This window comes from Diabrotica undecimpunctata, chromosome 7 (assembly GCF_040954645.1).
Source record: "Diabrotica undecimpunctata isolate CICGRU chromosome 7, icDiaUnde3, whole genome shotgun sequence".
Classification (NCBI taxonomy): Eukaryota; Metazoa; Arthropoda; class Insecta; order Coleoptera; family Chrysomelidae; genus Diabrotica; species Diabrotica undecimpunctata.
In genome coordinates, this window is record NC_092809.1 from 33,101,820 (window position 1) to 33,129,712 (window position 27,893).

At 30.3% G+C, this 27,893-nt stretch overlaps 1 protein-coding gene across 1 annotated transcript in view; it reads left to right on the top strand.

Annotated features, from left to right (window-relative positions):
* Window positions 1-27,893, top strand: part of GABA-B-R1 (gamma-aminobutyric acid type B receptor subunit 1) — an 881,512-nt gene that overhangs the window by 683,568 nt on the left and 170,051 nt on the right. The window contains exon 8 of the mRNA XM_072537020.1: window positions 8,970-9,111. Coding sequence (XP_072393121.1) covers window positions 8,970-9,111 — 142 coding nt within the window. The remainder of the gene's footprint in view (window positions 1-8,969; window positions 9,112-27,893) is intronic.

The window sequence follows — 27,893 nt, forward strand, 5'->3', positions numbered from 1 at the left end:
TTCATAAACATCGTTCAAGCCGTTTCGAAGGACTATGGCAACTAACACTGTGACACTAAACTCTGTCACTTTAACTTTGCTATTAAAAAATAGACGTTGGTAACAGAAAAGTGAAAATTAAGGCTTGTATATACCGTTTAATCCCACATCATAAAAAAATTAAAATAAAAAAATTTTGACAAAAAAATAAAAATAAAAAAATTTATCAAAAAAAAAAGTTTTGGATGGACCACATTAATCCCTTAGAGGTATGAAAAATGGATCACGATCGATTCTCATACCTACTCAACATAAATATAAAATTTCATCAAAATCCGTAAAGCGGTTTCGGAGGAGTATGGCCAATAATTCTGTGACACTAATATGGCTATTAAAAAATAGGGGTTAGTAATGGAAGGATGAAAATTAAGGGCTATTGTATTTCTTAATACCACATCATAAAAAACAAAAAAAAATTGTAAATCAAATTAAATGTTTGAGGTGAACCACACTTACCCCTTACGCGTATAGAAGATTGATTACGACCTATTATCAGATTTACCAAATATACAAAGAAAATGTAGAAATCATATAAAAGTAGAAATAAACAATTTTGTTCAAAAGATGTTTGGGTGGACCGCCCTTATTACTTGATAAGCGATATGATATATATATATATATATATATATATATATATATATATATATATATATATATATATATATATATATTTATATATATATATATATCCCGTTCACAGCGAAATCCGCCTTTGGGTTCCCGTTCGCCAAGCCTGTCTATACTGCAGTCTTCTTCAGATGGATTTCTTGCTGACATTGCTTTTGAAATTCCTTGCATCCATGTTGTTGGTGGTCCTCCTCGTTTTCTTTTTTCTAGTGGTATCCATACCTATAACTCGTTTCCCTTTATTTATTCTGTCTTTTATGGCTTCATCAGTTCTTCCTGTCTTTGTTAGTTTTACCCCTAAATATATACATTAATCGCATTTCTTAATTTTCCCGTCTTCTAAATCGAGATCATGTAGAGTATTTTCTCCTCCTATGCAAAGATATTGCGTTTTTTGTAAATTTACTTCGAGGCCCCATTTTTTGTACTCTTCCATTAGTTTTCTAGCCATATCCTGCAGGTCTTTCTTGTCTTGGGCAATAACTACCCGGTCATCTGCATAGTCATCTATAAAGAAGAAAAATATATCACGACCAATTACCAGAACTACCTAATATACATGGAAAATTTCATGAAAATCAGTCACACGGTTTTGCAGGAGTATGGCGACTAACTCTGTGACACTAATATGGCTATTAAACAATAGAGCTTGGTGTAAAAGAGTGAAAATGAAATGTGTTGTATGTATGGTTTTACGCCACATTATTTTTTTATTAACTCTAGCTAAAATTACAATCTATACAAAAATAAAGAATAATTAATTTATAATTATTATAATTATTATAATTATTATAATTATTATAATTATTATAATTATTATAATTATTATAATTATTATAATTATTATAATTATTATAATTATTATAATTAATAATTAATAAAGTAATTTGTTTGTTCACATTGCGTAAAGGAGCCTCTTTCAGTGGAGAGTTCGTTTCCTATATTTAGCAACTGTAAATGTTACTAATTTATTATAAATGGTTTAATTAAAAAGTATGTAAGTTAGAAGCAATAAAATAATCAATTGCAATAAAACTACATATTACATAATAAAGATAGAATTTAAAATTGAGTTGGTTTTGCTTAAACAATAAATCTGTTTGGTACATCGTTTAGTTTAAAATAGGGATGGGAAAAACCTACCGGTTTTAACCAAAAACCGGTTTTTTTACTTCGCAATAACCGGTTTTATCGGTTGTTTTTTTTGTCCCGGTTATAACCGGTTTTTTATTTTTAATGTAAAAACCGGTTATTAGGTTTTTACGGTGATTATGATTAGGTTAGGTATTTTTTTGGATCCCAATCATAATTATTATTTTCAAGTAATTATTCCAAGCAAAACCATAACTCAAATTTTATTTTATTTTATAAATACAGAAGCAAACTGAAAGTGCAAACTCTCATCAGCCAGAAACAATTAAGTTTTATTATAATATTTCGTTGAATTATATTGTAATCATAATATTTACATAAGAAGTGATCTTTTACATCATCTATTTTTCACACTTGACTCTTGACATTGAAAGTGGGTGAATGGTTGTTTCTAGTTGTTTCTGATTACCAAAAATAATGTTCTGAATATAAATATCGAATTACCGATTACGAATACGAATCTCCAAGGATTTCCCTACGTTTTCAAAACGATACACACATACAGGAAGTATTAAATGAGTTAAAATGTACCTATTATACAAATATACAAACGTGTTAAAAGTAATACATGATAATTTTTTTTGATGGTAGTAAAAATAAAAAAATAATTGCATTATTCAATTTATTTTTAAGTAAAATATTTATGTTCATATTATTTTTTTTAAATCCCATTTGAAAGAGTCTGGGAAATTTTTTATAAGTTGAAATGGTTGGGGTGGGGAATTTTTTGGGTTTGGGAGGAGAGGAAAATTGGTGGGTATTTTAGAGGATTATATTTTTAAATGGTAAATTAAATTTGCATCATTAATGGAATACAATAATTGCATATTATATTCTACTCTCATTATATTCATTGACAATAGAACCTGAATTATTTTAGCGCTCTCTGTTGAGCAGTAGTATAATAATTTTGGTTTACTCGTTTACTGCTCTCTACATCTGACTACAACCAGATGGAATTCTGTCTACCATATGCTTAAAAGATTTACACTAATGTCCCCATATATAGCTGCAATATTGGCAGATCCCTCAATTAAAAAAGCACCAAGGATGATTTCTGATTCAGATATAAAACTAATCACTGAAATTGTAAGCATTTTATCGCCTTTCGATGAGGCCACAAAGGAGATCTCGGGTTCGCAGTACATCACTGCTAGCCTTGTTTTTCTCCTTGTGTCTATTATCGAAAGATTTTTAAGAAACCTCAAGCCAAACCTTAGTACAGCTCAAAAGTTATGCCAAAAGCTTATAACGAGCCTTCAAGAGAGGGGCACTAGGCTTTTACGAAATCCCCTGCATTGCCATGCTACAATCACGGATCCGAGGTTCAAAAAACTATATCTGAATCCGTATATAGCGGAGACAGTCACATCCAATTTAGGCTCGGAAGTTAGGACGTAACTTACCGAAATCGGAAAACTTTCTCCTTCCTGCTCCTTCCAGAATGAAGAAGCCAAAGTAAGTTTAAAATTAAACTCTCTTTGGTCTTCACACGATCTGGAGTTGGTGAACAGTGGTTTCAGTTCAAGTTCTCAGGACACACAGATTCAAAGTTCTTTTTCAAATGAACTGACTCTATATCTGCAGCGGCCTTTGCTGCCAAGTGATCCGTTTTCATTCTGGGATCAGAACAGAACCTGTATGCCAGGCTTGGCTTTTATAGCTAAAAAAATACATGTCGTTGGTCGGAAGTTCGGTGGCATCAGAGAGACTTGTGTCATCATTGAATGATATTGTGTCAGATGAGAGAAGCCGCTTAACCGACCAACATATTATATGAACGAGTTTTTCTTAATAGGCTTCATGAAAAATACTGGCCAACATAATGCTAAATCCATTTCATATAATATAACCTATTTGTAACCTTCTAACCTATATTTTTTTACTTAAAATATTACTTCATATTCTTTTATTATATATTATTGCAATATGTATATATTAATCTTACGCTATATTATATTTAATAATAATCATAATAATCATAATCATAATTAATAATAAAGTAATAAATAAATATAATAATTAATAGAATAAAATGGTTTTATTAAGAATTGTGTTTTATTTATATTGATATTGATGTTCTTTCGATAGTTCTAATTTTGATCATATTGATATCGAGTCGAATGAAGTATCGCAAACTAAAGTGCATTGTAAATGTAACTTTGTAACTATTGGATTAAAAAAACCGTAAACCGGTTTTTGGAAAAACCGGTTTTTTTGGCCGGTTATAACCGCCAGGTTAAACCGTAAGCAAAAAAAACCGGTATAACCGAAAACCGGTGTTTTGTCAAAAACCGCCATCCCTAGTTTAAAACGTCTCAGCCTACGCCATCTCATCATTATCATCGAATAACCGCTTCACGAGTACATTGGGGTGCACTTTTATTCGTTCACCATATTTGATACTGTAACGTGTTAAAACTTCTTTTACCGAAGGCACTTCCAGATCTTTTTCTATAGAGGAGGATGTAACATACCATGGAGCATTTACCATAGACCTTAACACTTTAATCTGGAAGCGTTAGAGGATTTCAAGATTAGAATTGCTAGCGGTGCTCCATAGCTGAATACCATATGTCCATATGGGCTTGAGGATTGGCTTGTATATTAGCAGTTTGTTATCCAATGTTAATTTATAGTTTCGACCAATCATCCAGTACATGTGTCTAAGATTTAATGTTCAGTTGTTTTCTTGTGGTAAAGATGTGCTTCTCCCCGGTTAGTCGTTTGTCAAGATGGATACCGAAGTATTTTGTGTCGTTCGCCTTATTTAATTGCATAATTGCAATTGCAAATTTAATAAAAATCGATTCAGCCATTCCGGAGAAGTGACTAACTCTGTGATACTAATATGGCTATTAAAAAAAGTGGTTAATAATAGAAGGGTGAAAATTAAGGGTTGTATGTATTTTTAATGCCACATCAGAAAAACATAAAAAATAAAAAAATCTTTGGGGTGTATGAAGAATACATAAGATCCCATTCTCAGATCTACAAAACACACATGTAAAATTTCATAAAAATCGGTCCAGCCGTTTTAGGGTAGGAAGGCTTCACATGACAACAACGTGCAGTTTTCCTAAGCGGTCAACCATCCAAGTTTTAACCGCAACCGACACCATTGATTTGATGATCGAACGAGAGCCGTTATATACAGTGTAGTATGACTGTTTATCACCCAATTTATCAATACTATTTACATTTATTTTGTTTGTTTGAAAAACTGTTTTTGAAGTGTTTCCGTACAATTTTTTAAAACTCTCTTTTAAACAAACCTTCTCCAGAAAATAGCAAAAACGCCAAAAAAGAATTCATCATGGACGGCTCACTCTTAAAGAAATCATTTTAATTTTATTTTTGTCCAAACTTACACTTTCATTGTTTTTGATTTTTGTTTTAAAATTGTTTATTGTTTATAATTAAAACCCCGGTGATTTTCTAAAAAAGAGTTCTACCTCGGGTTTTAAGTGTCGTAGGATATTATGTTGTAATTTAGAATTCGTGCAAAAATGTCAACATAACGAATAAAAAATATTACTTCCTATATGTTATTGCGTCTGAGTTATTTTAATTGTGTATCAGCTTAAAATCACAATAATACTTTTAAAAACCTATTTTTCAATATATAACATAAACTCTTTAACCTTTAAATGATTTAATTGGTTAATATAAGCCTTTTCCTTTAATCTGGTCCTTTCTGCTTTCAGAGTTTATGTGTATGTTAATGGTTTACGCATACTAACGTTGTAGATAAAAGTGCTTTGGGATAAAAAATTTCAATTTTGTAATGACTATTAAGTGCAACTTCATGATATTTTTAGACTGAATATGTGTACGATGGTCCTTATTCTTAAGCAAAATCAAATTTTAGATACTATTTAATTGGGAATAAGCCACAATAAGTTTATTGACGTTTCAATTGTCACTTCGGAAATTGTTAATTCAATAATAATAAAATTAAAAAAAATTGTTTAATTTATTAATGTTTGTATTTTGAGAACGATTTCCGAAGTGGAAATTGAAACGTCAATAAACTTATTTTAACCTTTAATTATGGCTTATTCCCAATAAAATAGTATCTTACTTAAAATGCCACAAGAAAATAGCCTCAGAACAATATTAAACAATCAAATTTTTGAGAATTTTGAATCGGGTTTTATCCATTGTATATGCTGGTGCTATTTTGTTTTATATTACTTTATTTTCTCATTGACTGTTTGTGTCTTACGTCATTTCTCTGTCTATTAAGTCCTGTAATACCTTTCACACTTTTGAGAAATCTTATTTCACTACATTGGATTTTAAATTTATCTCTCTTCGTCACTAGCCAGTTTTTGCCGTTAGCACTCGTTTTATATGTATGTCATTATTTATCTTATACTGGCTTTATTAGGTTATTGATTTCACCTCAGTATTAATATATCGGTTTTGCCATATAGTATTAGTAAGGCATCACGCCCATTTATATACTTTTTGTGTTTGATCGCTTCTCTCCTTCTCTCTTTAAGTTTCCATAAGTGGTAGTATAATCCCAAAGTCTGTTTCTTCCATTATTTGTTTATGGTTAACGTTGATTTCTGATTCACACCTTGTTGTTTATTTACTGATTTGTTTGATTTGATTTGATTTTGTTTTGAATTTGAGTTCGGAAAGTCTTTTTTCTACTTGTTAAATCTTCTTCTTCTTCAAGTTCCGCTCCTATCGGAGATTGGAAATCATTCTGGCAATTATAATTTCGTTGGTTACGCGCCTGAATAGTTCAATAGAACTGCATCCAAACCATTCACGAAGATTGCGTAGCCACGAGATTTTACGTCTTCCTACGCTTCTTCTGCCTTTGATTTTACCCTGCATTATATTCCTTAGTAGTTCGTATTTTTCACCTATCATGATGTGCTTCAAGTATTCCGATTTCCTGATTTTAATGAAATTTAAAACTTCGCATTGTTTTCCTATGAAAGAGAAGAGACAATGCCAGATGAATGGAAATAAGGGGTTATTGTACGAATACACAAAAAAGGAAACAAAAAGCAATGTACTAACTACCAGGGAATAACACTCCTAAACACCACCTACAAAATCCTTGCAAACATCCTGCTAGAAAGAATCAAAACATACACAGAAGGAATCGTTGGAGATTATCAACCGGGCCGCTCTACCATTGAACAGATATTCACAATAAAACAGATAATGGAAAAATGCTGGGAGTTTGATCGTGAGCTTCATCAGATGTTCATAGATTTTAAACAAGCATTTGATAGAGTATGCAGGGCCAGACTGTGGACAGCGATGCAGGAACTTGGCTTACCAAAAAAAACTAGTCAGTTTGATACGGATGTGTATGGAACGGTTACGATGTAAGGTGAGAGTTGGACAACAATACTCGGAGACATTAGAAATAAACAATGGACTAAAACAGGGAGATGCACTTTCACCACAACTCTTCAACTTAGCTCTGGAACACATAACCAGAAGTGCAAGAATCGTAAAAACGAATACAGTATTTCATCGAGAAGGACCAAACTTACTACTGGCATTTGCAGACGATATCGATCTAATAGGAAACACTCGATTAAGGAAGAAAGAGACTTTCGTAAGGTTCGAGAAGAAAGCAGAGAAGATGGGACTCCAAATCAACGAAAACAAGACGAAATATATGTATATGAGCCGCAATAACCAAAGCAGAGACAAAATTGGTCAGAACATCACCATCGATGACTTTAACTTGAAGCGCGTTAGAGAATTCAAGTATCTTGGAACAACAATAACTGAAGACAATAACGGATCACAGGAAATAAACAACAGGATCCAGGCCGGTAGCAGATGTCTTTTTGTACAGGTCTATAAAACAATCATACGACCCGTTGTGATGTATAGAAGCGAAAAGTGGACGATAACAAAGGCAAACGAAGAAAGACTACGTGTTTGGGAAAGAAAAATCCTAAGGAAGATCTTTGGCCCTGTGCTGGATGAAGCATCAGGACAATATAGGATAAGAACTAACAAAGAGCTCGAAGAATTTCACCCAGACGCCAACATCATAAAAGAAATAAAGTCCAGAAGACTCCAATGGGCAGGACACCTCAGAAGACATTCTGACGAACGAACAGTAAGACTGGTGTGGGAGGAAGTCCCAACTGGAAGGAGACCATGCGGACGCCCTCGTCTCCGGTGGCGAGATAATATAGCAGGAGACTTAAGCACTATGGGCGTGGAGAATTGGATTAAGGTTGCTCAAGACAGAAAACAGTGGAGGCATGTTGTCGAGTCGGCTAAAACCCACGAAGGGTTCTAATGCCACGGAGTAAGTAAGTAAGTATTGTTTTCCTAGTTGTTCGAGAACTTGAACTAAATCTACTTACAAGTAATTGTAGACTATTATCATCTCGTGCTATCAATATTGCGTCGTAGGGTAGAAGAAATATTTAACTTCTTTATTCCTCATTTTATATGCTCTTTTTTTGTTGGCGCTTCTGACGACTTCATTCAAGACTAAATTAAATAGCAAAGGTTTAAGATAGTAAGATAGTAAGATGGTTAAGGTAGATTTTAATATTTTATCGGTAATTTGTTTTATACTCTAGCTATACACCGTACTAGATATTACCGTACAAAAAATGTATTGTTTTCTTCATGATAAAATTTATAGCGTGAATTACTCATTTGTGAAATATTGTTAAATGAATTGTTACTTTGTATATTTGTCAATTGTTTTATATTAACGAAATAAACCAACGTTGTCAATAGCAATATCATTGACTAAAATTTAATTTAGTTCTTCAAGACTAATCATTGTGTATACTTTTAGTGTTGTTTATCCCGGATTTTAGCAGGAACTGTTAATATAAGGGACATCAAGGTCCAACTAAGATTAATTTTTATTAACAGTATTTTAAAACTTTCTTTAAAACACACTTTTCTTTAATCATAGTATGTATATTATAATTTAAGCGCCATAATTTTTTATTTAACTTTGAACCACTTTTGCGGATTTTTTCGTCAATATTTCAAAATTCTCATAAATTCCAATCTTACGGATATAAAGAATTAAGGCTGTAAAGACCATTTATAAGAATTAGGGTCGGTAACATGTACGAGGACAAATGCGGAAAAACCTGGTACTAAATGAACGCTCTCTTTTTTCTTTTCAGGGTTTCGTAGCATTCAGCTCGCAGGGCGACAGGATAGCGTTGACTCAGATAGAACAAGTGATAAACGGCAGCTACGTCGTCCTGGGATACTACGATACGCAGGCTGACAATCTCACATGGTTTGGAAGGGAAGTCTGGCGAGGTGAGTTTTTATTTCTTTCTTTCTCTTGTTCATTCGTGTTAGAGACGCATTGAAATAAGTAACTTGTGGATGTTTCATTTCAAATATAATTTTTATATTTTTCCGATACAAATTCCTCTTTATTAACATTTTATTTTCTCTTAGAATAACTTATTTATAATCCGTTTATATTTAAATTGTATTTAAAGTTACATATCTCCAACTGTTTGGACATATGATAAAGGACTTGTCCAAGCATATTTTTAATAGTAATTGTACGATATTTACCAAAAATGTTTTACCCAAAAATTCTAGAAAGAAAGAAACTGAAGAATTCTCAAGGTGCCCATGAACTTTAGGTTTACTTTTATCATATTTCGCCTCTGTGTGAACATTTTGATCTCTTAAGATGTATCTCTCGTTGTCTGTCCAGTGCTGTTGACGTCTATCACAAGAGAATCCATTCCATATATTATAGCTGCAATAAAAGCCAACATATGGATGGGCTGGGATTTATTGTAAACCAAAGAATAAAAGGCCTTATTATTGACTTTAAAGTCTACAGTCAAACAATGTGCTATTTGCACTTAAAAGGAAAATTCTTTAATTACGGTTTGATCAATTCACATGCCCCAACTGATAACAAATCAAAGGAAATAAAAGAAAAGTTCTTCGAACACCTATAGCAAGCCTACGGAGAATGTCCCAGACAGGACATTAAAATTTAATTAGGTGACATGAATGCAACAATAGAATGAGAGCGAGTTTTCATGTCCACGATAGGAAAGCATAGCCTACACAACATCAGTAGCGATAATGGATTGCGACTGATAAACTTGGCAACAGTACTAAATATGACAGTCGCTAGCACCTATTTTGAACAAATAACATAAACAAGGTAACCTGGACCTCTCCTGATGGAAGAACAACGCGTTAAGTGCATCTTAATAGATGAAAGGTAGGAAACTGCAGAAGTTATAGAGACGCAAACATAGACTCAGATCATTGCCTAGTGATCTCAACATTGAGATCTAGAGTTTCAAATACCAGTAAATAATATAAAATGGATAGAAAAAAAATGGAATATGCAAAAGCTGTGGGATGCCACAATGGCCAAACGGTATTCGAAAAACATCACCAACAGGCTAAGAAGTCACAATGAAAATGAAAAAGGCCAAACAGATATAGACTCCTACTAAACTAGAATAAAAGAAGACATTGAAAGCGAAAGATAATATAGGAACAGAAATTTGTGCCCGTAAAAATCATTGATTTGACGATGAATGTAAGAATGCAACAAAAGAAAAAATGAAGCCTACATAAAGACACTTATCCGACGAAACAGAACAACGGTAGAGAATTACTAGACCAAGAGGAAAGAATAAAAGAGGATGCACAAAAGAAAAAAACGCAACTACTTAAATAACAAACTTAAATATATAGAAAACCTTAACAGAGAGAAAGAATTCAGAACATTATATAAGAAAGTTAACATCAACATAAAAGAATGTAAGGCAACCACAAGTCAATGCAGAACTCAGAATGGTGATCTATTAACAACAATTACAGATGTATTGAATAAATGAGTGGAATCCTTTAACCAGTCACTTAATATAGAGGAAGAAGAAGAAGAAAACCTAGAAGATGAAAGGTACGAGGTAAGAGGAACAGACGAGAAGGAAGAAAAACCACCAACGATTCTTGAAGTTAAATATACAGTTAAAAAACTAGCCAGACACAAATTACCCGGAATAGATAATCTCGCAGCTAAACTATATAAAGAAGGTGGCCACGATAACATAATGGCATTACAGTAGCTTATAAAAGAAATATAGACACAGAAATCCCTCCCCAATGATTGAAATAATGGAATACTTTGCACTTTATACAAAAAAGGAGATATGTTTGAATGTTCTACCCTGAGAGGAATTCCCCTTCTAAATGCAGCTTATAAAATAATTTTACAGTACTATGTCACCGTATGGCATTATATGCAGAACAGATAGTAAGAAATATCAGACTGGTTTCAATAGTGATAAATCGACAATTCATCAGATTGCAAGCCTGAGATACATTTTAGAAAAAACACTGGAATATGGCATATATACTCATCACATATTTATAGACTACAAAGCAGTCTACGACTCTGTGAATAGAAGGGAAATGTTTAAAGCAATGAAAGAGCTAGGAATACCAAATCAGTTGGTAATTTTAACAAAACTAACTTTTGAAAAAGTTGAATGTAGAGTCCGAACTCAGGGGAACTGTCTGAACCTTTTAAAACAAATATCGGGCTGTGCCAGGGAGATCCTCTCTCTTGTATATTGTTTATTCCGGCTCTGAAAAAAGTAATAAGCATGTCACAAGTCACAACCATTGGTTCAATATATAATAAATCAGTGCAAATCATTGCCTATGCTGATGATATCAATATTGTTGAGAAAACGGAAAACGCTCTACGAGAGGCGTATGTAGCATCACTTATTTTTTCAGCTTGATACTGTCGTTTTTATGTCTCGTACTTTTTGTTAAAATTGATTTTTGAAACCACCGTTCATTTATTCTCAAGGTAATACAATGGCGTAAATCTTTCTTATATATAACAATAAAACACTGAAAATTAATTTGTTAATTTGTTTTTTAATTTGTTAATTTCCATAGATTATAACAAAGATAGCTTAAAGCCTTTATTTTAAATGTGAAGAATTTTGAACTCGTTATTAAAGGAATGATTATGATCTAGAAGGTGAAGTACGTGTGTAGAATCGGTTTTTCTATTGTTAAAAGCCCTTTTCTGTTCTGCTATTCGTTTATTAAAATTTCTACCAGTTTGACCGATGTAAGTTTTTGGGCAGTCGCCACATTTAAGTTTGTATACACCACTGTGTAAGTGCTTTTTATTTTGGCTCTTGTTGTATTAATGTTTCAGTATATATAATTTGTCAATTTAAAAATTTTTTTACACTATGTATTTTTTAATTTTTAACTCATTTTATGAGTGGTGTTTAAAATTGTCACATGTTAGTGTAACATCCAAGAAATACTAATCTCAATAACTTTTTTCCTGACGATGAAAATAAACATTTTCGAAAGCTTGAAGCTCAGTTAAAAGAGTACACTTATTTCACCGCTGCGTATTCCAATAATCCTCGAAGGTATATATATATATATATATATATATATATATATATATATATATATATATATATATATATATATATATATAAATATATATATATATATATATATATATATATACAAAACACAAAACTCAAATATTTGGGTGTGCAGCGGAAGATAGGACAAAGAAGTACTCTTTTTAGTAAACCAAGCTTTCGCAAATCTTTATTTGCATCATCAGGGTGCTACGATAAACAAAATTAGTACAAAATTCAAAAAATAATTAATTTGCATCTTACAATAATTGAGGTTAGTTGTCGTGATGTTTATTAAATGAAATGAGCAACTCATTTTCCTGAGTAAGGATTCGGGGAAAATAATCTTTAACACATCCTCTGTTATACTCAACACACAAGTAAACCCTCCCCAAAATACAGGTGCTATGAAAGTTAGCTCTGATTCCCACTCACTGACTAACAATATTCCTAATATATCTTTGGTATCACTTCCATTTATTAAGGAAGTCTCTTCCAAATTGACCAGAATTTTTGCTCAATACGTACCAAATGTAAAAATTGCTTATAAAAGCACTCTAGTTGTGGGATCTTTGTACAAGTCATTGAAAGATAAAGTACCAAACTTAGATAAAAGTGATGTTGTCTACAAACTTAATTGTTTGGGCTGTAAGGGTTCTTATATAGGTCACACCTCCCAAAAAGTTTCTAGCCGCTTGACTCTTCACAAGAGTGACATTAGGTTACACCCTGATAGATGTTCTCTAGCCACACATGCTAACACAACAGGGCACTCTTTCGATTTTCCAAATGTAAAAATCCTATCCACGGAGAGCAATTATTTAAAAAGATTGTTTCTCGAGATGGCTTTCATTTTTCAAGAAAAAGAAACTATTAACAAAAATACAGATACCAATAATTTAAGCAACCTATATTCATTATTGTTAACTTTGGATAAACACGAATCTACTAATACAGACAATTCATCATCAACAATATAGGTTTCATTATATATGAGATATACAATACCTCTCCTACTTCTTCTAAAATAAGTCTTTTTACCTTTTCTGTTTCAAGAAGTTCAGCGTCTATCAGGTATACTATTACCTTTACATTGTTATCATTAAGATCTAACGTTCTATCGTTTTAAGTTGGCAGTAACGAATTCACAACCAATTCTTTTGTTTCTGATAAGAATGTTTATAACCTAAATTTTATATTATGACATGTTCTGTAATTATTTTAACATAATTTTATTTAAGTGTTCATGTATATGTGTTTTAAAGTGTTTTAAATATGTATTTGTTAAAGAACGTTTTTTTTTAAAACAATTTTGGATAGTTTTCGCCATCATTTGTAGGGGTCAAATGAGTTGCTCATTTCATTTAATAAACATCACGACAACTAACCTCAATTATTGTAAGATGCAAAATAATTATTTTCTGTATTTTGTACTAATTTTGTTTATTGTAGCACCCTGATGATGCAAATAAAGATTTGCGAAAGCTTGGTTTACTAAAAAGAGTACTTCCTTGTCCTATCTTCCGCTGCACACCCAAATATTTGAGTTTTGTATTCTATTTGATCAGCGTTGATGACAAGCGTTTATCGCTTTTTCAGTATATATATATATATATATATATATATATATATATATATATATATATATATATATATATATGTGTGTGTGTGTATTTTATTGCTTATGTCTCTTTTTGGCCATCTTTAGGCGTGTATCCTTACTACATCATTAAAGTCTTCGCAACATAGTGAATTCTGGGATAAATAATTCTTAAAACAATTAAGGTATTAAGTTCGTTGCTATATCTAAATGTTTCAATTATATCTGCCCTGATCGATCCAAAAACCTGTATTAGAATTTTACGTTCAAAATCTTGTACTTTTTGTACATTCTGTCACCACCAATGTATCTAACCACTTACATACTATTGCTCTAATAGTGGGAAATGGGTCTTAATCTTTGAATTCAAGTGTACATATTGGGATGTTGTGGAGTTAAATATGCAAATCACTAAGAAATTTTATTTTTTAACTAAGGATTTTTTATCGTTTAGTAATATGTTTTTGAATTTCTGATTTTTTTTGTAATTTAATTAGACTCGAAGATATATAAAACTTTTTACTTTCATTCTTCTCTGTGCTAATTTGTACGTTATAAAATAGCTCTAAGTCAAACAGTTAGCCTTAACAAAATTAAATTATTTTTACCAGCTATTGTAAACGAATCTTTCTATACTGAACCAAGAGAACATAAATTGAAAAATCATGTTGCGTATTTTTTTAACAAAATACTATGGAAAAACAAATAAAAGGGCGTTTGGTCAATGGGCCATCGGAAACTTGAATCGAAATGTCCTAAGAAAATAAAATAAAGGTTGACGAAAGCTGAATTGAATCCCGAAGGTAATGGGCCGAATAATGAATAAAAGTAGGAGATAAAGCGAAAATGATAGAGCGACAGTTTTAAGGAAGCGGGTCCTGAGGGTAACGGTCGGGTTGTTCAAAGACTGACTCGATTCGTAAAAGGAAGGGGTTGGGAAATGGCGTTACATCAAGAATGTAATTGATTTTAATTTTCTATATACAGAAGTTTATTCAATTGGAGCTGCTGATTTTGTTACTGAGTGTTTTATACTTTTCGATGGAAATATCTATGGCATAGCGTGCAAATGTGCTAAGTGCTAATTTGTTGGTTTTCCAATAATTAAAAATTAAGCTTTTAAATCTTATTAAAATTATAGTTTTTATCATGTACCTACTAATAATTACTCACATATTTTGTGACATCTGAAGACCTTTTGTAATTTCTAAAGAGCCTTAAAATGTTAGCGGGTCACGAAATAATAATAATAATAATTGTTGCTATTAATTAACACCTTTGTAGTACCAAAAAATTTTTATTTTAATTTAGTTAATACCACATTGAAAAAAATAATTATTTTTATTGACACAAATACAAAAAATAATACTCTATCAACGGCAAAGTAAAAAATCCTAAACTAATATTTTTATCCGATATTTATAGAGAATAAATTGTCTAATCTGAAATGTCAGACTCTTCATTTCGACTTGGAATATTGTTGGTTGACACTGGAATGTCTTTTATAAACTGGGAGTGTTCATCGGGAATAACTTTAGAATTTAAAAGATATTCCAAATCTTTTTTCTTATGTGAAACTGGTAGTCTTGTCAAATACTTTTGGTTTAGTTCACGGTTTGTGCATGTTCTTTTTCTTCCAGCCTTTCCCTTACAATTTATTTCTATTTCTTCAAAATTTTCTTGAGATAAACAGTATTTGTATTGTATTATAGATGGTTTTCTTTGTCAAATCTCAACCATTGATTATTTAGCCAATTCACTTTTTCTTTTTGAAGTTATACTTCTATACGCGCGCTCCACGTTGGAAATTTGTGTGGGAGTGAATCTGTGAAATCATTACATATGTAAGATATTGAGTAAGAGAGAGACAAAAGATATATTTTCTCTCTCTTCCTCTCTCGAATATAAAAATGTTCCTTTTGTATATATATTTAATATTATATATATATATATATATATATATATATATATATATATATATATATATATATATATATTCTATATATTCTAATATGCTTAACTCCGTAAAAACCAAAATCCCACTAGAAAACCAAGGAGTGTACAAGATTCCCTGTGGAGACTGCGACAAATCCTACATCGGACAGACTAATCGAAGAATTCAAGTAAGACGAGAAGAACATCGAAACGCTATTGCAAAGCAAGAAAAGACATCTTCCCTTGCACAACATGCCCTAACAACAGGACACACAATCGATCTAGAACAGACAACAATGCTAGCGAACATCGAACACAAAACCAAGCGAATAATCAGGGAAGCCATAGAAATAGAAAAATATCCAAATAACCTAAACACTCGAGATGATGCCCAAAGACTACCAACAACATGGAAACCAGCTCTGCAAAGAACCGTCCAAAAAAATTCAACTTCAGTTAACGCACAGAAAAAACAAACAGCGAGACCACCAGACAAGGCCCCGCCCACTCGCACACAGGCAGGACCAATCACAAGAGCCCGCGCGCCGCCGAGAGAGTATTTAAACGAGCGCCGAAATGCCCAGTCGACCAGTACTAATCGAGTAACGACGAGAAGTAGATCCACCAGGCTTGAGAATGGCAAGTGAGACCATGTATATATATATATATATATATATATATATATATATATATATATATATATATATATATATATATATATATATATATATATATATATATATATATATATATATATATATATATATATATATATATATATATATATATATATATATATATATATATATATATATATATATATATATATATATATATATATATATATATATATATATATATATATATATATATATATATATATATATATATATATATATATATATATATATATATATATATATATATATATATATATATATATATATATATATATATATATATATATATATATATATATATATATATATATATATATATATATATATATATATATATATATATATATATATATATATATATATATATATATATATATATATATATATATATATATATATATATATATATATATATATATATATATATATATATATATATATATATATATATATATATATATATATATATATATATATATATATATATATATATATATATATATATATATATATATATATATATATATATATATATATATATATATATATATATATATATATATATATATATATATATATATATATATATATATATATATATATATATATATATATATATATATATATATATATATATATATATATATATATATATATATATATATATATATATATATATATATATATATATATATATATATATATATATATATATATATATATATATATATATATATATATATATATATATATATATATATATATATATATATATATATATATATATATATATATATATATATATATATATATATATATATATATATATATATATATATATATATATATATATATATATATATATATATATATATATATATATATATATATATATATATATATATATATATATATATATATATATATATATATATATATATATATATATATATATATATATATATATAGATATATATATATATATATATAAAATATATAAAATATTTATTAATATTATTATTTATGTGATATGTTTTGTATTATTTATTAAATGTTCATAATTATTTAGTCTTTTGTATTTCAAAATATTAATCTCAATAAATCACTGTATGACCCAGAACTGTCAATTTTGAAATCCGTTTGTGTCATGTCCTCGGTAGTATAGTAGTCAGTATCCTTGCCTGTCACGCGGGAGACCGGGGTTCGATTCCCAGTTGGGGAGGACTATTTTATTAATATTATTACATGATAAATTAAACATATGCGTAAGTAGAAAAGTTATGTATATTATTGTCATTTTTAAATACTTATGAATATTGCATTTTAATTTGTATTCTATTATTATATTGAATTAAGTTGCACTGTAATGTAGTGTATTTTTTTATGTATATTATTGTCATTTTTAAATACTTATGAATATTGTATTTTAATTTGTATTGTATTATTATATTAAATTATGTTGCACTGTATTGTATTTAATTTTTTATTAATAACAAAATAAACAATGAATTTTACTGCAGAGTATGTGTAAAAAAATGTTTGCATTCAACTCCTTTCATACATATATGAAAATAAAAATATACATTTTCATCAAAATATTGATTCAATCCTTCATTTACTAGACTCCTATTACAGGTCAAATGTTGTTTATTAATTGTTAGTAAGTTATTATTAATTCTGTTTCTCTTTCTGCTATGTGTTACCTATAGCATTACATATGTAATGATTGTGCAGATTGACTCCCAAATAAATTTATAACTGCGAATGCGTGTATAGAAGTGTAACTTCTACCGGCAGTCCCACTGGACTGCCACACCCGTTTTTTTTATGTTCATGGTTGTGTTAAAAACATAATTATTTACCAGGTTTGGTAAATCAAAAAAATCATTAAATTTTGCGCCCTCTGATGTAGCATGTGGTGGACAAGAGTTTTTTCTTTTGTCGAAACCAGTATATAAACCGGTATCAGGACTGGTGTTTTTGGAACAATTTTCTACAATTCTATGCGAAATTGCAAAAGTTGCAAAAGCGGTTCAAAAAAAAAATACGGCAAACTCTTTGTAAGTCTCTATTTGCATTTTTAAGAAAGAAAACTCTTTTGCGAAAGAATAGACGTTTGCCTATTTTTTGTTTTGGGGCTATTTGTTTAGCGACATCAACATTTTGCATAAGGCTAGACAAGTACATTTTCGGTTTTGCATCATCAGCCATACTATAGTACTCCATACACAATTTTTCTCTTTGGGCTTCTGTTATTTTTTGTTGACATTTAAACCGTTGTTGACATCTATTGCAGTCAACTTTTTTATGTCTTTCTTCTTGTAATTCTTTGCCACTTCTATTAATGTACTTTTTTCCACTTCGTCTCAGTTTCTTATTGGTTGTTTGCTTCCACAATTCTTTGTTCGCCTTCTTGCTTCTTTTTCTTACCTGCTTTTCATCACTCTCGTTTTTTTTTTTCGTCGTTCTTTTTGTGTTTTACTTTGTTGTTTAACTATTATGCGTTTTCTTTGTGTTTGATTTTCTCCTTCCTCTTCATAGCTGGATGAACTTTCCGGTTCATAGGAGCTTGAAGTACTTTCGAAGGGATCGTCGTCACTTTCTGAGAAGCCGGAAACTGTGGCTCGGTTGTCATACTATTGGTCATTTTGGATTTGGAAAAAATTCCAGTTGTTGATTATTTTCTTGCTTATTGTTAGTTCTGTCTTCATTCACATCGCGACTGGTATTAGGGCCTAAAAGTTATAACTTAAAACTAATAATAATATAAGGTAAAATTGATGAAAATAAGTCAAAAAGACAGTTTTTTAGGGACTACTGAAATAGTTACCCAAAATTAATATTTATATTTATTAAATGTAAAGAAATTATAGGTACCAAATTTTAGGATAATCGGAAAAGTAAAAGTTAGCCAAAATCGTCAAACCAGTTTTCTCACAATTTTAGAAATGCAATTAATAACAAAAAGAGAGCCCTACAAAGATTTTAATTTAATTAAAACCAAACGAATTTTTTGCAGTGTTTCTTTGCATTGTTTTGCTAATGAAAGTTTCTTTTCACCTACATTGTTAAAACTATAAATAAATTATCTTAGCTAAGCCAAAACCGTCTGCAGCTGGCAAACTTTGTGTAGTTTCACTTTTGCTTGTAAATACAACATTAGACAAAATGTTTATTTTGGGTTGATTTTTCTTAGTTTCTACAAGTAAACACAAAGGAAACGTTTATCATATACCTACTTAAGCTTACGAAAAAACAACTAGAATTACCACTAAAACCGGCTATACATACTAAGCATGTTATTCATCTTGCATTACTTCTGGGGTTCCACATTGATTTTCAAGAGCATCTTTTAATATGCGAATGGTTCTGGAACTCATTATCACTAATTAAACTGCTAACAATCAAGACCACTATTTTTCTTAACGTTTACCGACAAATTTGACGTAATCTAACCTCACTTTTAATTGTGTTTGGTGTAGCACAAATGTGTTAAGTCATTAACTCTGAAGGTTTCACGAATTTCGATTAGTAGTACAAATGTTCTAAGTGCACTTGACACATAAGTTGTAGAAACCTGCAGGTGCGTAGTACTTATTCCTTTTGAAAGATGTCGCTAGAAAAAAAATATGGACATATTTTACGTTTGCAAACGTAAAAAAACTCTTAGGCGGTTTAGGTGTGCCAAATAACACGTTTTGACCATAATTGGCACTTAGCACCTTTGTACGCTAGACCATCGATATATAACAATTTATTTACGAAAATATTAAAAACTAATAAAGGCTATTTTGAAAATAGACCAAGACTTTCATGATTTTTCATGTTACTTGAATATATTACGGTATCAAGTATTACTTCTATATCAAGTTTCGCAAGATATGATAATTGAAAACGATAGTTTTCAATGTTTGAATGACGAATGGAAACTTATTTTCTACTTATTGTCTAATGCAATAAGGCAATAGAAAAATAGGCGACTTATTAATGAGCAATTCCAATACTTTTCAGCCACTTTTGTGGGAGGGGTCTTCGGATTTGCTCCAAATTATAGTATGTTATTATACCTTATGAAATAAGACTACAGTTCAAATTTCAGCCCTCTAGGAACACTAGGGCCCGAGAAATCCCTTCTCAAAGGCACAAAAAAGGCCCTTTTTAGCCTATATTCAAAAAGCTATATCTCAATGTCCTATAAACCAATTTTAATTTAGAATAGCTCATTTTTTTTATTATAACGTCAGCTATTTACAAAACAATTTTCAAAATCCTAGATTCCAAGATCCATTGTCGGGGACTAAATTAGTGCGGAAGAAATTTAAAGATTTTGGTTATTTTTAAAAAATCCTAAATAGTGAATGGATACTTAGAAATACTTTTGATAGGTCTTATTTGAAAGGTTTTTTTATTACCTTTAAAATGAAACTTGGTGAATTAAAATTTATCGAGTAGATTTAGAGTTAGAGCTGTTTGAAATTGATCAATTTCTTAAAAATCGCGTTTTTTCGAATTTTCAAGCTAACAGCAAAAAAATCTTTAAACTTTTAGAGTAACGAAACTTGGTGTGAGGATAGTTCTTCATATGTACAACAACCTGTTACTCTTTATTTTTGGTGTTTTAGCCATTATTGACCTTATCTAACTGCTTCAAAAATTGGAAAAATCGAGTACTATGCATCTAAAGTAAGCCAAAGTACTCGGCAGTTTTGGCATTCTTGAATCAATTTCATAATACTAACCCCTTTTTCTCAATATAGATAATAAAAGTACTTACCAAGAGCTTTAACTTAAGCGATGGTAGAATTCTCTGGATGCTCGAAAACCAAAGTTTGAATTGTTAAAACGTTTTTTTATAATTCAGGGTATTAAGTCTGTGAAAAGTCGTTTTTGCCTATTAGTAAGTTTATGTAAAATTTTGAACAACTTTGATTTTGTAGCATATAGAAAACTTCTTTAGTCACTTTTCAAATCTATTAGCAATTGAAACAGTTTTTTAACAACAAAAAAAAATGTACCGCCGAGCGGCCAAGAGTGTAAGGATTAATGCTAGTACGAATTCGTGGACGCATGTGTGCACAAATATTTTTTCTCTAATAATTTTTGGAATTCTAGTAAATATAATAAGCTTACAATAGAGTTTTACCGTATTATTTTACAAAAATCGCTGAAAAAAATAATAGATTGTAGTATATGAATTGAACCTGGCAGTAATAGTTACAAATTCGACACTGCTGAAATTTGAACTGTAGTCTTATTTCATAAGGTATAATAACATACTATAATTTGGAGCAAATCCAAAGACCCTCCCACAAAAGTGGGAGAAAAGTATTGGAATTGCTCTAAATCATATTTATGAGCCTTATTGCTGGTTACGTTTTGGTCTATATATATTTTTTCTATAAGAGACTCCTGTTCAAATGCGTATTTAAATGTTTGAAAGATTGATTAAATTGAATAGGCTAATATAATTTATGGCTACAGGAGGACAATTATCTCCTCTAGTAGAAAAATTCACAGCTATAAATAGACTTGCTATTGTTGAGTTTTATTTTGTCGTTTACTAACTGTGTTTGAATATCTTTGAAGTTGACCATGACGTCATGCTAATATGGGTGTGAATGCGTCGGCATTGTATAATAAAATCTCTGATTTATAATTTTAATTAAAATAATTAAAATCAAAAATTATTTTAAATAAAAATTTGTGGGTTGAATAACAAAAACCTCTATTATTATTATCCGTTTCAATATATTCCAATAGCGATATTGCCTTCGGCTTTCCATTTCAACCTATATGAATTGGCATAATTCTAATATTCAAAAATATCATACTGATTATATTCGACGCATATGATGAGATTTTGTTATTGGCAAATATTTATTATTATTACATATAAATATGCTAAAAAGATCTGTGTTATATTTTAAGTTAAATTATTGCAATACATTAGTAATAACAAATTTGAATTGCATAGAGGCTGTGCTTGATTAAGTATTTATTATATTTTGTCGTGATATAGCGTAGTAAATCTACATAATGTAAAATTAACAATGTTTTTCTATAAAGTTGTAAAAGCATTCAAAAAGCAGCAATAAGCCCAATGGGGATTTTTAAACAAAAGCGCTGGCGAAATACACTTTATCTATGGCTCAGAATCTCATATATTTTTTGTGTTTTTTCTTAATTAATTCATTTTTCTTTCTACGCTACGCCTACTTTTTTCGTCTTGGTTCGTAATACATAATTTAACGCTAGATTCGGTCATCTTTACTCCTCCATTCTCAACATGGCATTGTAGCGCACTCGTTTTTTTTAAGCTATATAGTATGAACTGTTACATGGATGGTGTTAAGCAATAATGTTCTAACCCACAAAAAGTTGTATCGGAGATAAATTGATTTAAAACTTAAACTCAAATAAGAAATAGGCTATTGATATTTATAATTTCATTTATTTTTTAAATTATAAGATGGAAAAAGACAAAACATTGCATTGTAAGGTTATAAAGATAAAGTGTCAAATTTGACAGAAATCATTGTCCAAAGCGGGTTAGGACATTTTTAAAAAACCACAATTATACCTTAATAAAAATAAGCAAAACTGACCTAAACACCAAACTTTGTGAAAAAAAAAACAATTTTAGATGTTTTTAATCTAGTCCTGAAAAAAAGTTTCATCAATGTCAAAATCTAACTCGCTTCCGATCCCTTCTATATCCACTTTAAAGTTGGTACTTGGGGTTAATTTTAAAAAGTTGTAAAATGCTCTGGCATCTTGAGGAATTAGTTTTAAAATATCTTTTAAATCTTTTATTTTTTCTTGATATAAAGCTTTGCCACTTGGCCACAACAATGGTAGATATAATTCCTGTATATTACATTTGCGGCCTTTTCCATGTTTTTCAATATTAACTTCAGTATACTCTTCCTCTTTAATATTGTATTTCATGAACAAGGTCGTTGGTTGATCTTTTTTTAGTAAAATTTCATGTGTTTTTAGCCAACTAATATTTTGTTTATTGATATCAACCTTTCTGTTTGTAACTGCGTTGAATGTTTATCACTGATACCATATCCTCTTTTGTCATTTTATTAACAATAAATTTATTTCTGTTTCTACAGCCTTTCATAACGTTGATATAGTCTTGATCTGTGTACATTCTTTCATTGGTTTTTAAAGCACATTCAACATCTCCAAAATGGGAATCATTGGGTAAAAAAAATGACCCGACAATAAAAATTTTAATTGAATAACTTGCAATGAGGGATGATTTTGCAAAATGTGCATTAACATTAGCACCAATTTGATGCTTCTATTTTGGCCGTCGCACGAATCTGACCACAAATTTAATGCAGTAACTGGAGGTTTACCATTTTTAATAATATACTTACGTAGACAAGGCCCAACTTCCTGGGTATCTCGGCCAGCTTCATGCTCTAACCATACATGAAAAATCCCTTTTCCTGTGCTTCCTACAGCAATTCTCAAATTATAAAAGTTCAATTGCCTCTTGTAGTAAACGATACCAGTGGGTAGTTTGGGAAGAGGATGGGTTTTTGCAAGTCAAATGTCAAGGTTTCAATATGCATTTCTTCTCGAGCAGACCTCAAATCATCCTGCATTTGCTTACGTAGATTTTCTGCAATTTTAAGGTGCTTATTATGTTCTTCTTTAGTCTTTTCTTTATTTAGATTAGTAGAAGCACTAAGCTGGGCTTTAAATATATCACATGTTTTACATATGTGTCTTTATGTGGTTTTTTAAATCGCAAGTTGAAATGTTTATAAAATACATCTTTATATTTTGATAAACTTACGGCATTTCCGTTCTTTTCTTTATATAATAAATACATTTTTTGTAAATTGAGGTCAGTATTTAAAAAATTTGAATCAGTTTCTTTTCTACAATAATGGGAGACGTAGGTGGGGTAGGAAGAAATATGTTTATTAACTTCGTCAATGCGTTTCTGATCAATAGCGTTTCTTCCCCCGCTTTTAGTACCTCGTTTATCTTTTATAGAAATATTACTTTTAAGCTGACTTAATGCTATAGCAATACGGCGTGAGCTAATCTGTAAAGTGTTTTACACTCTGTAAACACTTCTATAAAAAATAACCTGGTCTTTGATCTCCTTGAATTTTCTTTTTTGTATAGGTTCTCTTTTTGTCAATTTTTTAACACACGTGTTAAGTAAAACACATCTGCCTTCAAAACTGCTTATAGTCAAATATTGTTCAAAAAGTTTTTTTCTTTCTGTAACAGCAATTTTGTCAGTGCACTTTTTTGGGCAGCTACACTTGAATACCTCATCAAATACTCTTGGTTCTATAACATTATTTTTAACTGTTATATACCTTTGATTTGTGTTACATAACCTTTTTCTGTTTTCTCTTGATTGGGTTTCATTTTTTCTTTTTCGTCCACATTTTTTTCTTCCTTTATATTTTGTCGCTTGTTGTTACTAACCTATTATCTCTCGCGAGTTTTTCAATAATGATCTATCCCTACTGGTGGGTTAGAACACTTTTGCTTATTTATACATGCGCCACATACAGCGTTTGTGGGTTGGTATGTTTTCTCCGAGATGTCTAATCGGCTTAAAACATTTTTGCTTATTGTAGTACACCTAATATGGAACGTGTTTCAATAAAAATCTCAATTTTGGACGAGGTGTGGGTTAGAACATTATTGCATAACATCATCCATATAGCATGCTCGTCTAAATTTTATTTAGTCTTATGGTCATCTTTGCTTTTCTTTGAATATAATGTTTCGTAGATATTTGAATTCTTTACAGTTTTGGATAAGTGAAACCCTCTTTGTTTGTTTCCAATTTTAAGATATAGCATTTTCGTAAGATTATGTATATAAGATACAATTTTTCATATTATTCTGTTAATTTTTATATCACCTTAATCAGTAAATTGATTTACCTAATCACTTACAAAAAAGTGATTTATCAAGAATTAATTTTTTATCTAAACTCCCTTTAGGTGTATACTCTTTCCTCCAGTTTGTAACGGCTTTTTGATGGATAGAGTTAGGAACAGCGCAGAACTACAGCTTAAAGTAACAAAAAAAGTGTCACAAATCAAGTTTTTACTGCACTTTTTGGATGTTTTTTATAAATATGTTCTGTATATGTATGTTTTTGATACATTAACCTTTGTCAGCTTTTAAGTTTTTTTCTGTTAGGTATTCCCAGTAAATTATACCGTTATTATCATGATTTTATCCATTTAAGTTCTGTATTTTTTTTGTACATTCCTTTTACACCTTTTGTAGTATTTTACGGATACTGTATACATATGCGCACATATACACACTTATGCACGCACATACATATATAGGTATTGTTAAATAAAAATAAAAAAAAAATACAAAAAGGAAGTGGAAACATTAAATTTACCACTATTTAAACCCTATTCATTCAGGGCCCTAACCAACTTAAATTAATTTACAAATAAGAAATATACAAATAATACTAAATGCTAATACTAAATTACTAAATACTAATACTAAATACATAATAAATAGTAATCACAGCGCTAAGACATAAACCCGGTCAACACCTCGGAGGTTTAGGCCTTCTTTCAGTGTGGTTAGTAATCGCCTAAAAATTTTTGTAATGTAATTGTATAATTGTGACGTGTTGTTATTATTAACATATAAATAAGATGTCCGCATAATTAAATGTTAATCTATAGCATCCTTTTACTGAAAAAGAATTGGAGGAAATTATAAGTAAAAGTAACTTCAGTGATTTAAGTGATACAGAAGATGATCTACAGGTGTTAGAAAATCTATTTGGCAGTGACGATCGTATTGAAGATACAGACTATGATTCTGCACAGGACGAAGAAGTTGTCTTTACAAAACCATCTAACACCTGGGCAGATTCACCAGCAGAAACTCACAAATGAAATTTGAAAACACAATTTTTACATCTTCAATTTAATGGTCGATGTCTAATGCAAATTGGAAAAAATTTAGAGATTCTGCAGAAAGCATCTTCAGATACGAATCAAATACAAACAAAACCAATGAAATGATATTCTTCTTATTAGATTCTATTACTACTGCAGCCAACGAATCTTTTAAAATTATCAAAGCCTCAGCTAAATGTTTTAAAACGCCACCATGGTGGGATGATGAATGTCTCGCTGTTTCGAATGCGAGGAAAAATTCTTTTAAAATGTATAAATCCAATCTTAACCTTTCAAACTTTATTGAATATAAAAGGAATAAAGCTATATATAAACGCACTTTCCACTCAAAAGCCAAATATGAAGACATAGTAGAAAGTGTTTTTACAAAAATATCTCTGGACTATTTATGCCGAGCATCTTCACTTTTGATCAGTTTTTACTAACCCCCATTTCAGCTGACGAACTTAAAGCAAATATTAAGAGTTCTAAAAATAAAGCTTCTGGTATAGACGACATTAACTATAGCATTCTATTAAACCTGTCAGTAATTGCCATACATTATCTGTGCAAAATATACAACAATATTTAGATTAGAATGATGGTGTGAAAAGCAGATTAGAATGGTGGTGTAAAAACAAAAATATTTTCCCAGTGTGTCAATATGGCTTTCGTAGAAATAAAGGGACTATGGATTGTGTGTCTCAATTATCGACTGATATTCAGTTATCCTACTCAAATAATAATAATCAATCTGCCATATTTCTTGATAGTTCAGGGGCTTATGATAACGTCAATTTAAATCTATTATTCGAAAAACTAAAACACATAGGTATTCCACCTTTGTGTTCATATGTTAGTAAACCTAATTCTTAGTAGGCAGATATTCATTCGACGTAATGATAGATTAATTGGTCCGAGAGTAGTGCATCAAGGACCACCACAAGGCTCTGTCCTTAGCCTCTTGTTGTTTAATCTATACACTATACATAGATCTTCACAGTATAGGCAATAAATGCAATATATTACAATATGCAGACAACTTCTGCTTTTACACTGTGAATAATTTATACCAACAAAGTATTAACTCGATAAAAACTATTATGTGTGACGCAAGAGAGTATTTCTTTAAACAAGGGTTTGAACTTACTACGAAGAAATCAGCTGTGGTATTTTTTACGCGACATCGTTTACCAGTTATATCAAGCATTATGTTTAACAGGCTAAGTATACCCGTTCACAATCACTACACTTATCTTGGTATTACATTGGACACCAAGTTAACATGGGACGAATACATTAACAAGTGCTTAATGAAATGTGAGAAAAGTTTAAATATTCTTAAAGTAGTTAATCGCTATCGATGGGGTGCCAACCCTAAGATTAACTTAATGTTTTATCGTGCATACACTAGATCCATTGTCGACTATGGAACCTTTCTATACGGATCTTCGACAAACAGTCGTCTTAAAAAACTAGACCGCCTTCAGTATAAGGCTCTGCGATT